This window comes from Micromys minutus, assembly GCF_963924665.1.
Source record: "Micromys minutus genome assembly, chromosome: 23".
In the NCBI taxonomy this organism is placed as follows: Eukaryota; Metazoa; Chordata; class Mammalia; order Rodentia; family Muridae; genus Micromys; species Micromys minutus.
The window spans coordinates 44681399-44694853 of NC_137958.1; the positions used below are offsets into that span (position 1 = coordinate 44681399).

At 46.3% G+C, this 13455-nt stretch overlaps 1 protein-coding gene across 5 annotated transcripts in view; it reads left to right on the forward strand.

Moving 5' to 3' along the window:
* CPED1 (cadherin like and PC-esterase domain containing 1) overlaps positions 1 to 13455 on the forward strand; it is a 288777-nt gene that overhangs the window by 25976 nt on the left and 249346 nt on the right. For all 5 annotated transcript variants that reach the window (XM_080936442.1, XM_080936443.1, XM_080936441.1 and 2 more), the window contains exon 2: positions 6613 to 6796. In XM_080936442.1, the coding sequence (XP_080792568.1) occupies positions 6613 to 6796 (184 nt within the window). The remainder of the gene's footprint in view (positions 1 to 6612; positions 6797 to 13455) is intronic.

Below are 13455 nucleotides of genomic sequence, written 5' to 3' on the forward strand. Positions count from 1 at the left end.
TTCAACTTTATGTGTGCTTCAGCCTCGTTTAGTGGTAGAACGTTGTGCTATTGGGCTCTTTCATATCAAAACATCATTTGCTTTCAACACAAGCTCATGTGGTAGGACTCATTCTTTCTGCGATGCGTGTGAGAACGCTTGGGTGTAGACAGATCAAAACACCCGACCCAGTACGTAAAGCAAGCGGCAGAGCCAGAATTCAAGCCCGTGTTGTGATGACCGGTCTAGCTCTGCTTCTGCTCCACGTTGCCCCATCAAACAGTCCTGGTCCTTTATTACAACAACCCACCTTCGCTCTATCTAAGGTGACACAAAGATTTCAGATTTAGACGTCTTTCCAGTAAAAATAACGTGCTCCTTTGTAAGTCAAGGTTCTCACAAGGTCTAGCCACTGGATTTCCGGGGAAGAACTTTACAGATCTCTCAATAAGCAAGAAGCAAGTCATTCGGCGGTTTCCGGCATGAGAACCTGTGTCTTGCTGCATTCTGGCAGGCGGGCTGTGGGCCTGAAGGTTCACTGGAGAGGCAAACCGGGGCTCACTGCATGGTCCCACTAAAGATGTGCCTTTGAAAGCGGCAGCGTAAGCGCACGCTGTTTCCCAAAGCCCCAGTTCGCACATTCGGTAGTCCAGCATTTGCCGGTGCCGTTGACACAATCATTTGCAGTTTCTGTTTCCCCTGCGTAGCGTGTGCACCTGTCACTGGACTAGCTAAAACTGTCCCTGCCCTTTGGGATTGGGCCACTCTGCTGATTTGCTGTGTTATAAATACGACAAGGACACATTTACGTCGTCTCACTGACAACCTTGTTCCCTTTATTCACTCGAGTCTCAGAAGTGAGTTAGAATTTTAGGACAAGTTACGGAGGTTAAAATAAAACTCGGCCAGCAACTCTACCTTATTAAAAAGGTGGCCGGTTATAGGACATGCTGGTAAAAATGACAGGGCTCTTACTTCGATCGATGGTGGCTGAAGGAGGATAGGAAATGACGCGGCTGAAGAGTCTGAGACACTCCCTGATCATGTCCCATTCCTGCTGTACTTGAGCCATCTGGAATAGAGGCACATCCTGTGGTTAGGGAAAAAATAGTGTGAGAAGAGAAATTCTGGATCCTCGAATTTCACTTGAGTGTCACTGATATATTTGGAAGCATCTGTCTTCCCCTTTCACCCAGACGCCTGTTTGTTTACTTTGGCCTGGTGGGTCAGAGGACACAGGCTATGAACAGTTCCAGACGCCCCTCACATGTTTATTATTCTCAGGAGTCCTGTCCCACTTTGCAGGTAAATTCTTGGAGTCTGCTGGTTAGTTGCCAATTGCTACAGAGTAGAGTTATTTGGGAAGAAGAAATTTGAATGAGGTGACGCCTCCATCAGATTGGCTTGGAAACAAATTGGCAGGGGGCGGAGCATTTTCTTGATTACTGGTTGATGTGAAGATCTCAGCCTACTGTCAGTGGTGTCAAGCCCAGTCAGGTAATGGTTCTGGGTTGTGTAAAACACAAGATGATCAAGCACCGTGGAGAGCGCGCCAGTAAGCAGTGCCCGTTTATGGTCTCTGTTGCAGTTCCTGCCTCTGGGTTCCTACCCTGAGTTTCTGAGGTGGCTTCCTCAATGATGGCTTGTATCCTGCAATCCCATAAATCCTTTCCATCCCCAAGATGGTTTGGGTCTGTGTTTTATTCCAGCAAGGGGAAGCAAACTAGGACAAATAGTTTCTTCATCCACAAAATCCAATATTCTTTAGCAAGGGGGAAATCGCTTCTTTAAGTATGGTTTTCCCAAAGTGTCATATACAGAAGGTGGTTGTGTTCTGTTGCTTTTGGCTACGCTTGTCAGACTTGTGTGTGTGTGTGTCACACATAGCTCAAATTCAGAACATTTCTTTGGCTCCCTACTCTTTATGATGCATTACTATTTTAAAAACACAGGCACAGCACTTGCTAGATGGAAAGCAAGGCTCTGTGCTTCACAAGACTTAACTCTTTCACCCCTGTAGCTCTCCCAGAAAAGAGATGCTGCCAGAGATCCTATGAATAGTGCTAAAGTCAGTCAACAAGCTTGCACTCTATACCTTCCCTAGGCTTCACTCTATACAGTTGCAAACAGCAGTAGTTTGCAGCTAGGTTGTCAGAGTCTCCTCCTCCTCTTCATTTTTCTCCTTCCCCTTCTTAGACAGCCTGCCTTCCCTCAACCTCTGGAGTGTGCTGCAATTGGGTGTGTGCCGTCTTGTCCAGATAAGTTTATCTCTTCTTTCCGTGGATAGCGTGGGGGATTTTGATTCTGCACAACAGCTCGTTAATTTAAATATCCTCCCTCGTTAGGTACACGGCATGTACAGTGTGCTGGGACAGACATTAGAGACAACCCAACGAGGGGAGCCTGGCTCAGGAGGACGTGACCCGGAGATGAGATGTAAAACCCTTCCACCATTGCTCATAGTGATGGACAGTTTTATGCCGACTTGACACAAGCTATAGTCACCTGAGAGCAGGGATCCTCAACCAAAAGATGCCTCCAATAGGAGTGGGCGGGAGGCAAGCCGGTAGGGCATCTTCTTAGTGATTGCTGTGGGTGTTGCCATCCCTGAGCCAGGGTTTCCTAAGAAGGCAGGCTGAGCAAGATTTAGGGAGCAAGCCCACGCATATGGTACACCTCCATGCCTCTGCATCATTTCCTGCCTCCAGAGTCCTTCCGTGTTTGAGTTCCTGTCCTGACTCCCGTTGATGATGAACAGTGATGTGGAATCATAAACCGAATCAAAGCCCTTTGCTCCCCAAGACACTTTGGCCATGGTGTTTCCTCACGGCAATGGCCACCTGCACAGAGACACTGATGGAAATACGCATCTCGATTTGGAAAACCTTTAAGCGATTGGATGTTTGGGGATTGTCTGGCATTTGGTAGGTCGATGAGACAATATAGGCGTTGGAGGCAGGAGGCACGGAGACACATGACGAACAAAAGGGGGAAGATAGGTGGCAATAATGGGGTGATATGACCAGTGATGGAAGGCAGCTTTGCACAGCCTTGGGTGCTTGAGAGAAGAGTGGATTTGGGGGCTGGAAAGATGCCTCTGTGGTTAACAGCGATGACTGCTCTTCCCGAGGCCACAGTTTGGGTCTCAGTTTGATTCTCCTGTTGGGCGGCTCTCAAGCCCCTGAATCTCCAGCGCTGGGTGTCCTGGCTCCACACATAAGCACACACGTCCACACACAGACACTCACGAACTTAAAAAGAAATTAAAAGATGAAGTGAAATCAACTTCGTCTATTTATGGAAGTAGTAAGAAAAGAAAGATAATTACCGAACACCGTCCTATGCTTCAGACCCACGAAGGGGGACAAGTTCATGGATAGCTGGCGTTTGAAGTGATTTCCTGCTTCGCGGGCAATTCGCAAAGAGACACCTCGTTGTCGATCAGGGTCACCTGACTTACATCAGATGGGGCTGAGCAGATGGCAGGCCTTTATTTATCCTAGCTTGATGCCTGGCTTAGTTTTATGCCTAGGACTCATAAAAATCAAGTCTAATCAAATCAGATTCAGGCAATCCAGTGAGGAGAGGAAGTCTGCCAAGCCACCCACAGGCCTGCCCTCCGGTGCACGTCTCAGGCGGGCAGTGGCTGTCCCGCAGCAGGAGCCGCCACAGAGTGCAAGTACGTGGTGGTCAGATGGAAGAGAAGGGGACGTGGGACAACTTGAGCATTAGGAAGAGAGATGAAGCTGGAGACACCTGGGTGGAGAGAAGTGACCCGTTGGGATAGTCAGCCCTGCCACCTTCGGCCATGGTGAGGTCTCCGAGAGCCATGTGTGAGTCTGGGTCCATCTCTCAACAGAAACTCGGGAGAGTGTGCCCTGTGCCACGCCCAGGCAGCACAGGGTTGTGGTTGACCCTGCCCACAGGTAAGAGTGTAGGAGAACTGACTCCCACACTCATCTGATGTGGGGTGCAGCGACAATGGCCGCCCCCTGCCCCCCGTGCCTCCCCTCGCTCCTTGCCACCTATGGCAGTCTACAGAGTCATGAGCTTGGGGGAGCTATCTTTGCCCCTCACTAGCTGCAACATTCGGGACAGCAGGCCCTGCGCCTCTCCTGGACACCATAGCAGAGTTGAACCTGGTGGGTGGGGCGCAGGTGAGCCAGCCCCAAGCTTGAGGACATGCAAGAACTGTCCCTGACACTCATCTGCCTTGAGGCGGTAAGGGTACAGGGGCGTTGTCCTCTTCCATTTGCCGCTTGCCATCTGGGGCTGTCTGGACCCGGGGTCATGAGAGCTAGTGAGCTGGCCCGGTCGGTTGCTGGCTGCGGCACTCGTGAGAGAGGGCCTTGTTCCTCACCTGGGCAGCCCTGGTTAAGGGGCACAGAGCTAGCCCCACTACTGGACTGGTATAAGGTGGTGTGGGTGTGGAGGTTGACGCCCCCTTCCCCGTTGCCCCTCATCACCTACAACAAAGAAGATTTGGCCCTGGGGTCATGGGAGTGGGTGAGTAGGCCTTCCTATTGCTGCTGCAGCATTTGGGAGGCCCTGTACCTCATTTGGGCAGTAGGGTAGAGCTGGCCCTGGTGGGTGGGGCGCAGGCGATCCAGCCGGGAAAGTATGCTAACAAGAGAGCTGGCCCATTTCCTCATAGTCTGCTGCACTCGAGAGAGTTAGGCCCCCGCACCTTGCCTAGGCACCACAGTGCAACTGGTCCGGAAGGTAAGGGTAGGGGTGAGCCACCTCCCTGCTCAAGGACACAAGAGCAAGAGAGCTGCCCCTGCCTCCTGCTGACTGCAACATAGGTGGGCCAGAGGCATGCTGGGAAGCTTGTCCTGATGTGTGGATCAGGGAGAGCCAGCTGGCTTATCAGCTCAGCTACAGCCAGGCCCAGACCCAGATCTCTGAACCCGCGCTGCCCAAAACCTTTATCATCTGTGAATGGCTGGGATGCTTGGAAGGACCAGTCCTGCTGATCCAAAGCCGCAGGATCTCCATGACACAGGGCAACAACATAACCACTAGAAGTCAGGATGAGGATCCAGTGTTAGTGTCTCAGAAGCCAGAGATACTGAACCAGACCAGGGACTCATCGCAATGAACATTTGCAACTGAAGATATGTGGTCAGAGGGAAATACTGTGGTGTACCGTCTCGCCAGCAAGAACGACGCGGCACACAAAATAGGATTCTTCTGCGGTAAAGCTTTAATGCTCTCGAGAGGCAGAGCATAAGCTTGCAACACGTGAAGACGAAGACCCCGAACTATCTAGCCCGTCCCCTTATAAAGGGATCAGTCCTCGCCTTGGACGTGGAGCCCCCTGATTGGTTGAAACTCATCAGGCCATATGACCCCAAGGGAGAGGCAGAGCTCAAGGAGTGGAAAGTTACCCAGCGCGTGCGCACATGACTTGTTTACTGCTAACTCCAGCCAGATGTCAGCGCCATCTTGTAATGGAGAATGTGCAGGCAGTGCCCCACACTGCAGCTTCTGAGATCAGATGTTTTCTATGCTCTGGTGTTTTGTTGTTCATTTGTTCTGTAGGCTTTATTTTGGTGGGGAGGTTTCAGGGGCAAAGGGTGTGTATATAAGGACAGGGAGCTAAGCAGGACTGGCGTACCTGATGCGGAACTCACAAAGAATCAGTGACAAAACAAATAAATAAATAAATAAACAACAAAGCAATGAAGCGATTCTGCTCCATTCCTCCGCTTCTCCGGCCTTTTCTACCTCTTGCCCGCCCACTGTCTACATTCAGCACCTCCAAGACTAAGCCAACCTCGTTTTACCCAGGCTTACTCTTGAGTTTCAGAAAAATGCTCCGTTTCTTCCAGTAAGAGATTATGCACACATTTAAATTTCTGCCGCTTTCTACTTGTGTATTCAAAAATGCCTTTTACTCATAGAGTGACCTAAGCACTATAGTGAGGAAAAAAAAAAAAAAAGGAGTGTGTGTTTGTGGAAGTGACAAGCTACTCCGAGAAGAGCCCTGACTACGTCTCAGCAGCTCTTGTCGGTTCCCATGTCAGACTCTTCCTGGATGCCACCAACCTTGTTCTGTCCTAATTGAGGAAAAGCAACAGAGTACTGGCCATTTTTGTCATCAGTGGAACAGAATCCAAGACAAAAGTCAACTTACGTTTGGCTTTCTGTTTGGAGTTCAGCCCCTCATTTCCGGGAAGGCGTGGTAGCAGAGGCATGAACTAGCTGGTCATAGGTAAACAGATAGATACAGGACCCAAACAGATAAAAACGCTGACACTCGGCTTTGCCTCTAATCCACAGTGTCCCCAGCACGGGCCCTGTTCTCTCCGAGTCCTCTGTGGTATTTGCCAGGTTGTGATTAAAAGGTAACGTGGTTGGGACTCGTTTGATGACAGTCATTACTGTTAATTTAGCTTTGCAGCTTCCCTGTCTTTCCAGGCTGCAGTTTCCCCCCAAGGAGCTCCGTGTTTTCAAACATCCGTCCTCGAATACCAGCGAGAGGCGTTCAGTTCACCTTCAGCGCCTGCCTGCAATTGCCACCATCCTTGTCGTCCCTAGAGGAGACGGAAGGAGTGTGGTGATGGTGTCCTGCAGTGGAAATGCGCTGCTTTCTCACCTTGGATTTTTATGCCTGTTTTCTTATCTCAGATCGAAGAACTGGTCGAGAGACACTTCGGCAGCCACGGCAGAAGGGCCATCCTCCACGGGCCTCCTTCCTACAGTCCGGCAGAGCTTCAGACACACCAGCACCTTCTTGCTCAGCATGGCTACAGTGTGGTCACTGTGGAGGGAAGACGTGGTGGTGGTCCGGGTCCGGAGCCGCTGGACCAAGGTCAGAATAATAAGTAACTCAACGTTACTCGACACATAGACGGGTCCTAGAGTATATTTGCTCATTTCCTTCCTCTCAGACTGTTTCACAAAGCAAGATTTTTATCCGTGATCAAATATCCCATATCACACACTTGGTTTCTGTGCCTCTTTTTATTACCCCTTTCTCCATCTTCTTTGCTTAGATCTCTTTATTCTTGAAATTATTCTGTTTGTATTTCTGTGACATTTTCGAGCCACATAGCCCATATTTAAATGCTACATTAAAAATGTTTATGTTTATGAGTGTGAATACATATTCTGCCTAGCACCCAACTGCTCCGTATTTTATGAAAATTGCCACTTCATTTGACTGCAAGTAGAATGTGCTGGAAATTGTTTTTTGCACAGCCAGTTGAAATGGAACTCGCAGATGGTTCTGAATGTGATGGTGGTGAGGACATTTTTTTTATGCAGGCCGTTAGTCATCAAGTATATTCATTCCTGTCATTGGGAGAGAAAATTAAGAGACGCATTGTTAAATAAATTATTTGAAGGGAAATTAGTGGATGAAGAAGGTTGAGCGGGCAGAAGACAAACAGCGGGCAGCTCTCCAGCAGCTGAACCCCGGCAGGTGCCAGGGTAAACTCTATACTAGTATCTTATCTAACATCTGCTGCCGCCTCACCAAGACTGAGCAACACGAATTCTCTTCACATTCCAAGACAGGAAACAGTGTCTTTCCAGGAAGAAATGGCCCATAATGGGATGGATGGAAGGGAGGCCCCAAGTCCTGCTCTAATTACCTGTCTTCTTCTTCTTCTTTGGCCGTCTGCTGCCTTGGTCTCTTGTGGCTCATTATCCGGCACCGAACTCATGGGAGCTACACTAATGCAGACGGTGCATGCAGCAGAGGCCACCACACTTCCCTTTCCGTAATGACACACCATAGCCATCCCTCAGTGTCCACAGAGACTTGGTTCCAGCGCTCCCTGAAGATACCCAGATCTCCTCTGTGAAATAGGGTTGTCTTTGCAAATAACCCTCCCACACATTTTGAATCGCTTCCAGATCATTTATGATACCTCATGTAATAAAATATAACACACAGTTGTTACACATAGGGCTCTGTTCAGGGAACGATGACAGAGAGAACTCTTCACTTACAATGCATGTGTGACCAATTTAAAAAAAAAAAAAAAGAATCGTCACAGTAGAATTTGTGGGAGTAGATGCTAAATATAGAGAGGCTGTGTGCTCTTCTCTATTTTCTTTTCTTTTTTTTTTCTTTCCACAAGAAAGGCAAAAGAGATCATTTGAATTAACTGCTGTTTCCCATGGTAGCTTCCTTTGGTAGAGAATTCGGTACCCAAATATTCTTGCAGGGTGCTGGTTCCTCAGGAAGTGAGGTGTTCCTATCCTGGCTTAGGGGACGAAACGGAGTTGACAAGACGTTTCTGAGAAAGATGGATGGTACTTGACCTTGTTCACCCTTCGCACTTGGCCTGTGAAATGTCTCAGGGACTAGAACCCTTGAAGATCCGCTTGATGAGAAAAAAGACAGTCTTTCAGTGTTGAGAATATTGTTTGTAAGACAGGCCTCTGAGCACGCAACATACTGTCTTTTAAGAGTGGCTTAGAAATCCAAGCCAGTGCACCTCTGTGTAGAAATAAGAAAACCGTAAAGGAATATGTCGGCCCTGGGATGCTGAGGAGAGCTAAGATACAAAGTTGCTGACCTTTTTGAGTTTTGCCTGGTTCAGTTCTATTACGAGGGAACAAGCTGCAGTTGTAGGTTTGGAAGTGACATCATTAAAACCTCATCAGAATACGCTTGGATAGGCCCCGAGGTGGAGAGCGTGGGTGGGAGCCAGTGCAGCTTCCAAGTGGGACTCAAGTGCAAAGGCAGCAGAAGCAACAGAATGTGGCAGCCAGAGGAGCTGTAGGCCTGGTGATGGGGCAAGGGTAATGTCACCAGCACTCATCCTGTGGGAGCTGACTCAACTCCCCTCCCCACAGTCCCCCAGCTCCAGAGACATCTCCTCAGCTAAGTTTTGCATTCCTTTACTCTGTGGCCTCTTGCCACCTGCAATAGAGTCAATTTTGCAATATGTGAAGTATGAAAATTGATTCTGGTTTTTAATATTCCCCCCCCCCCACTGGGAAGCACGGAGCAGAGAATACCTAAAATAAAACAACCCTGTGGCTCTCACCTAACATACCGTATGTGGGATTAAAAGGGAGATGACAACTTATTTTATATGAGCCCCGACTTAACCTGTCGGCTGCGTTTACCAAAATGCCTCTTTGGAACAAGATTCTCGTGTTTCCTTTGCTGGGACACATTTTAGTGCCATGTTATTTTACCTCCTGTGGATGATGAGCTGAGCAGGAAGTTGTGTGTGTGTGTGTGTGTGTACAGGCCCCGAGGCTGAGTAGCTTGGAAGTGCAAAGGTCTCCGAAGGGCCAGGAGCCCAGCCCTGTCCTGCATGCCTTTGAACTTTCTTCCTGGGACTAACCCACAGTATGAAATAGGACATTAAAACCAGAGTATGTCCGTGCAGCAGAGGCACAGAACTGTGCATTTGTGGGCAAAAGGAGATATGTGTGAGACCTATTTTCTTCTTTTTCTGAGCATGCTGGTCCCACCTGCCCTCCCCTCCTGCCCTAGCTCTGCCCCAATCACCCTACTGAGCTCTCTTTTTGTGCCCTCATTCAAGGAAATGGTGGCCCCTTTACAACTCAGACTCATTTTTAAAAGCCTTTACAGGATGATGAAAAATAATAAAAGGAAAAAATACATAAAAGGGTCCTGGGCCACATGCTACTCTAGGATGTACTCCGTACTAGTAAAGTAACTTCTGATAGTTTTTTTTAACTTTGTTTTAAATTTCATTGTATTTTATGTGTGTATGTATTTTGCCTGTATTTGTGGTTGTGTGTTGCTTGTGTGAGTGTTGGCCTGATAGGCCAGATGTGACAGATTCCCTGGAACTGGAGTTACAGACAGTTGTGAGCTTCATATGTGTGCTGGGGCCACAGCTCTAATCCTTACAAATTCTTAACCACTGAGCCATCTCTCTTACCCATGAGCTTTGTGTTTCATTTAGTTCTTTATATATATATATATTTAATTCCGTTAAATAAATGCCATGTGAAAGAGCTGGCAGTATCAGGGGGTAAACTAGGATACGAATGTTATGGATTCTCCTTCCCTAGCGGTTAATTCCATCCTAGGGGCCTATGAGAAATTGATGAGTCCCTTGGGAAAGACTAGAAGCTGGGACTATATGAGTGTAAGTCATTTCTGCTCGGATCTCTGTTAAAGGTAGCTGTAATATTCACCTCTAAGTAATGTGTGAAGGGGTTTAATCGCTTTCTCCAGCCCTGTTTGAGAAGCAGCAAATCAAATCCCGCCCACATCGTATCTCGTTCAAACTTCTGGGGTGGATCCTGAATTGTACATGCTAAGAACACATCCACGTGCAGCCAGGTTAGGGACATTGATCCAAGGGGCAGAGGATAAGCTCAAGGAACAGCAGTTTTCAGGATTGAATCTGAGAAAGCTGTGGTGCTGTGTCACTGATTATAGGTTAACTGACGTGTTCATTTATCCATTGTCACTTATACAGTTATCATCCATTTATTTATTGTCACTTATACAGTTACCACTTATTCATTACACTGTGAGACCAGCACAAGGACAATAGTCCTTTCAGAGCTGAGTCTATGAAATGTCACAGGTGGAAAACATACTTTCACGGCCTTGCTGTTGATAAATAGACCGTATGTCCTTGCATTCGGGGGAACATATAATTCTCTAAGGGAAAGATACCCTCTCTCCTGCCACTCAGGTGCCATGTAATAAATCAGCAAGTTAGTGCACAGTGGTCTAAAGAAGAGTAGATGTTTGATATAAAACACAGAAGTTTATCAAAAAGGAGAAGTTTAAATAAATGTGCCCCAAGAGACTCTGACTCAGTAGTTTTTATACTGGATCAGGATTATTTACGTGTGCTCGAAGAGCTATCAACTTTCAAATACATCATACCTTCTCACATTCTGTGTTAGAGTCTAAACCTCGTCTCAAAGCCACAAAATTTGAAAATATTAGTGTTTTCTTACTTGAGGGGCTTTTATGGAATGCTTTCTAAAAAAAAAAAAAAAAAAAAAGTAATAGGCTGTACTTGCCAAGGTTGGCCAAATCTGGCCCATTGCTTGTTTGTGCAAATAAAGCTTTATTGGAACACAATCACACTCCTTTGTTCTCACGATGTGCTTAGCTACAAGGGCTTGGTTAGCTTCTGTGGATGTTGTATTGTCCTATACCCTAAAATTCATACGGTTGCCCCCTTATGGAAAAGTTATTTTGACTTATGTATCTAGATGGATAAACGGATGTGACTTGACCCAATAATAAGCTGACAATTGGAACCTGGGTTTGAAATGATCCGATTTTTTTGTAAACTGTAGCAAACCTCATTCAGGAAGAATTCTTTGGCTTGCAATAAAGCATATAATAAGCCAACTACCAAAATGGAGAGATAAAATTAGGACCTACATTGCATATTTTGTCTTTGAAACAATAGTGTAAGCTAAGCTTTGCTGTGCAATCTCCACAGATCTAGAGCAACGGCTGAAAGTTTGCAGAAAAAAGGAACAGGTGGTACTCTTCAGCCTCACACAGGACCCACTAGTGTGTGTGTATGTGTATGAGTGTGTGTGTGTGTGTGTGAATGTGTGTGTATGTGTGTGCATGTATGTGTGTGTGAGTGTATGTGTGTATGTGTGAGTATGTGTGTGTGCATGTGTGTGAATGTGTGTGAGTGTGTGTGAGTGTGCGTGTGTGTGTGTGAGTGTGTGTGTGAATGTGTGTGTATGTGTGTGCATGTGTGTGTGAGTGTGTGTATGTGTGAGTGTGTGTGCATGTGTGTGAATGTGTGTGAGTGTGTGTGAGTGTATATGTGTAAGAATGTGTGTGTGTGTGTGTGAATGTGTGTGTATGTGTGTGCATGTATGTGTGTGTGAGTGTGTGTGTGAGTGTGTGTGTGCATGTGTGTGAATGTGTGTGTGTGAGTGTATAGGTGTAAGAGTGTGTGTATGTGTGTGTGTGTGTGTGTGTGTACATATATACTTTAAAAGGGAAATATACATAACAGTAAGTAATGCAGTAGGCTCAGGACTGGACAAACATTTCCATTGAAAAACAAATCTCATTTGTCTGTTCTTACAGAGCCCTCCCGAAGAGGCCGGAGTACCCCATGTAAACAGGCTTCACTGAAACAGTTGACATGAGAGGCAGGGCCTCCTATTATAAGTCCTGCTCAGCATTTGTATTAAACTTGCCTATCATGTTCTGAAGAATCATCCTTTAAACAAGGCTCCAAGACAGCCTCTTGTTTCTTAATGTCATTTGCCCAAATGTGATCTTGGAGAATATGATAAAAGACTTACTTTATGGAGTGAGAGATACAGTCATTACTTAATACCAAAACTATAGTAAAGAAAAAAAAACCTACTGCCTTCCCTGTACCAAGGGTAAATTGAACAGTCTAGATGTCTTTTAAATTGGAAGATATTAACCTACATGTTCTCCTGAGTTAGTCTGGGTTGGAAACATGAACTTTAGACATGTTGTCTTAGAATATCCGAAACTTATGTACAGTCTGGAAACTTCCCAAATCCAGAAACATGCTTTTCTGATGATCACTTAAAATCATCCTGCAATAGAGACATTAGTGTTTATTGTATAGAAAGAAGCATAGACTTAAAAGTCCTTCACTCTTTAGGCTTCAAGACTGACTGTCTCACAAAACTCATCTTACGATTTAGTTTGTAAACATTTATTTTGATTTTTTTTTTTTTTGAAATAGAACTTTTGTAGATAGCCCAGGTTGGCCTGGAACTCAGCATGTAACCCAGGCTAATCTCAAGTGCACATGCCTACTTCAGTTTCCCTGTACTACAGGCTTGTGCTTACACACTTGGCTCAGCTCTTTAGTCTCACTGTTAGGAAGGCACTGATGTTCTCCCTATGAACTAATCTGGTGTCATGGCAAGAACAGCACAAATGTAACAAGGGCCCCCATGGAGCCTGGACTTTACATCATCTAAGTTCAGATTAGAAACTTTAAGAACAAACCACTGCGTTCTTTGTGCGTGGGTCTGGGGGCACTTTCAAGGATCTCTTCTCCTCTTTGCCTGTTGCTTTGAGAAGAGGCCAGATGAGTTCAAACATGCTTAGACGCCGGCACTCTCCTCTTTGCACAGGTAAATGGACACTAGAAACCCAGGCAGAAAAGTCAGAGAAGGGTGTGCAGATTTGGAGAGGCCACGTTCTTAGGCGTGACGGTTCATTCTCCGAATGCCACAAATCTGTAAAGCTGGGCAGAGAGGTAGTGAGGTAGTAAAAATGTTTCTCCGTGAAGAGAATGTGAAAGAGAGATATTTGTTTTGTTGTTGTTGGATTTTGTGAACCTAGAAAGCAGCAAGAATGATTCCATATTGTCCTCAGGGCCTGTCTATGTCCTCGGTATTATTCTTGGCAGTTGTAATGTTAAAAGAAGAATGCAAATGCTTCATTTTGCATTCTAATACCTTCCTTTCACATAATATGTTTGGTCTGTTTTATATATTTTTATCTGTGTAAGTGTCTCCCTGGAGCTGAGGACCAAACCCAGG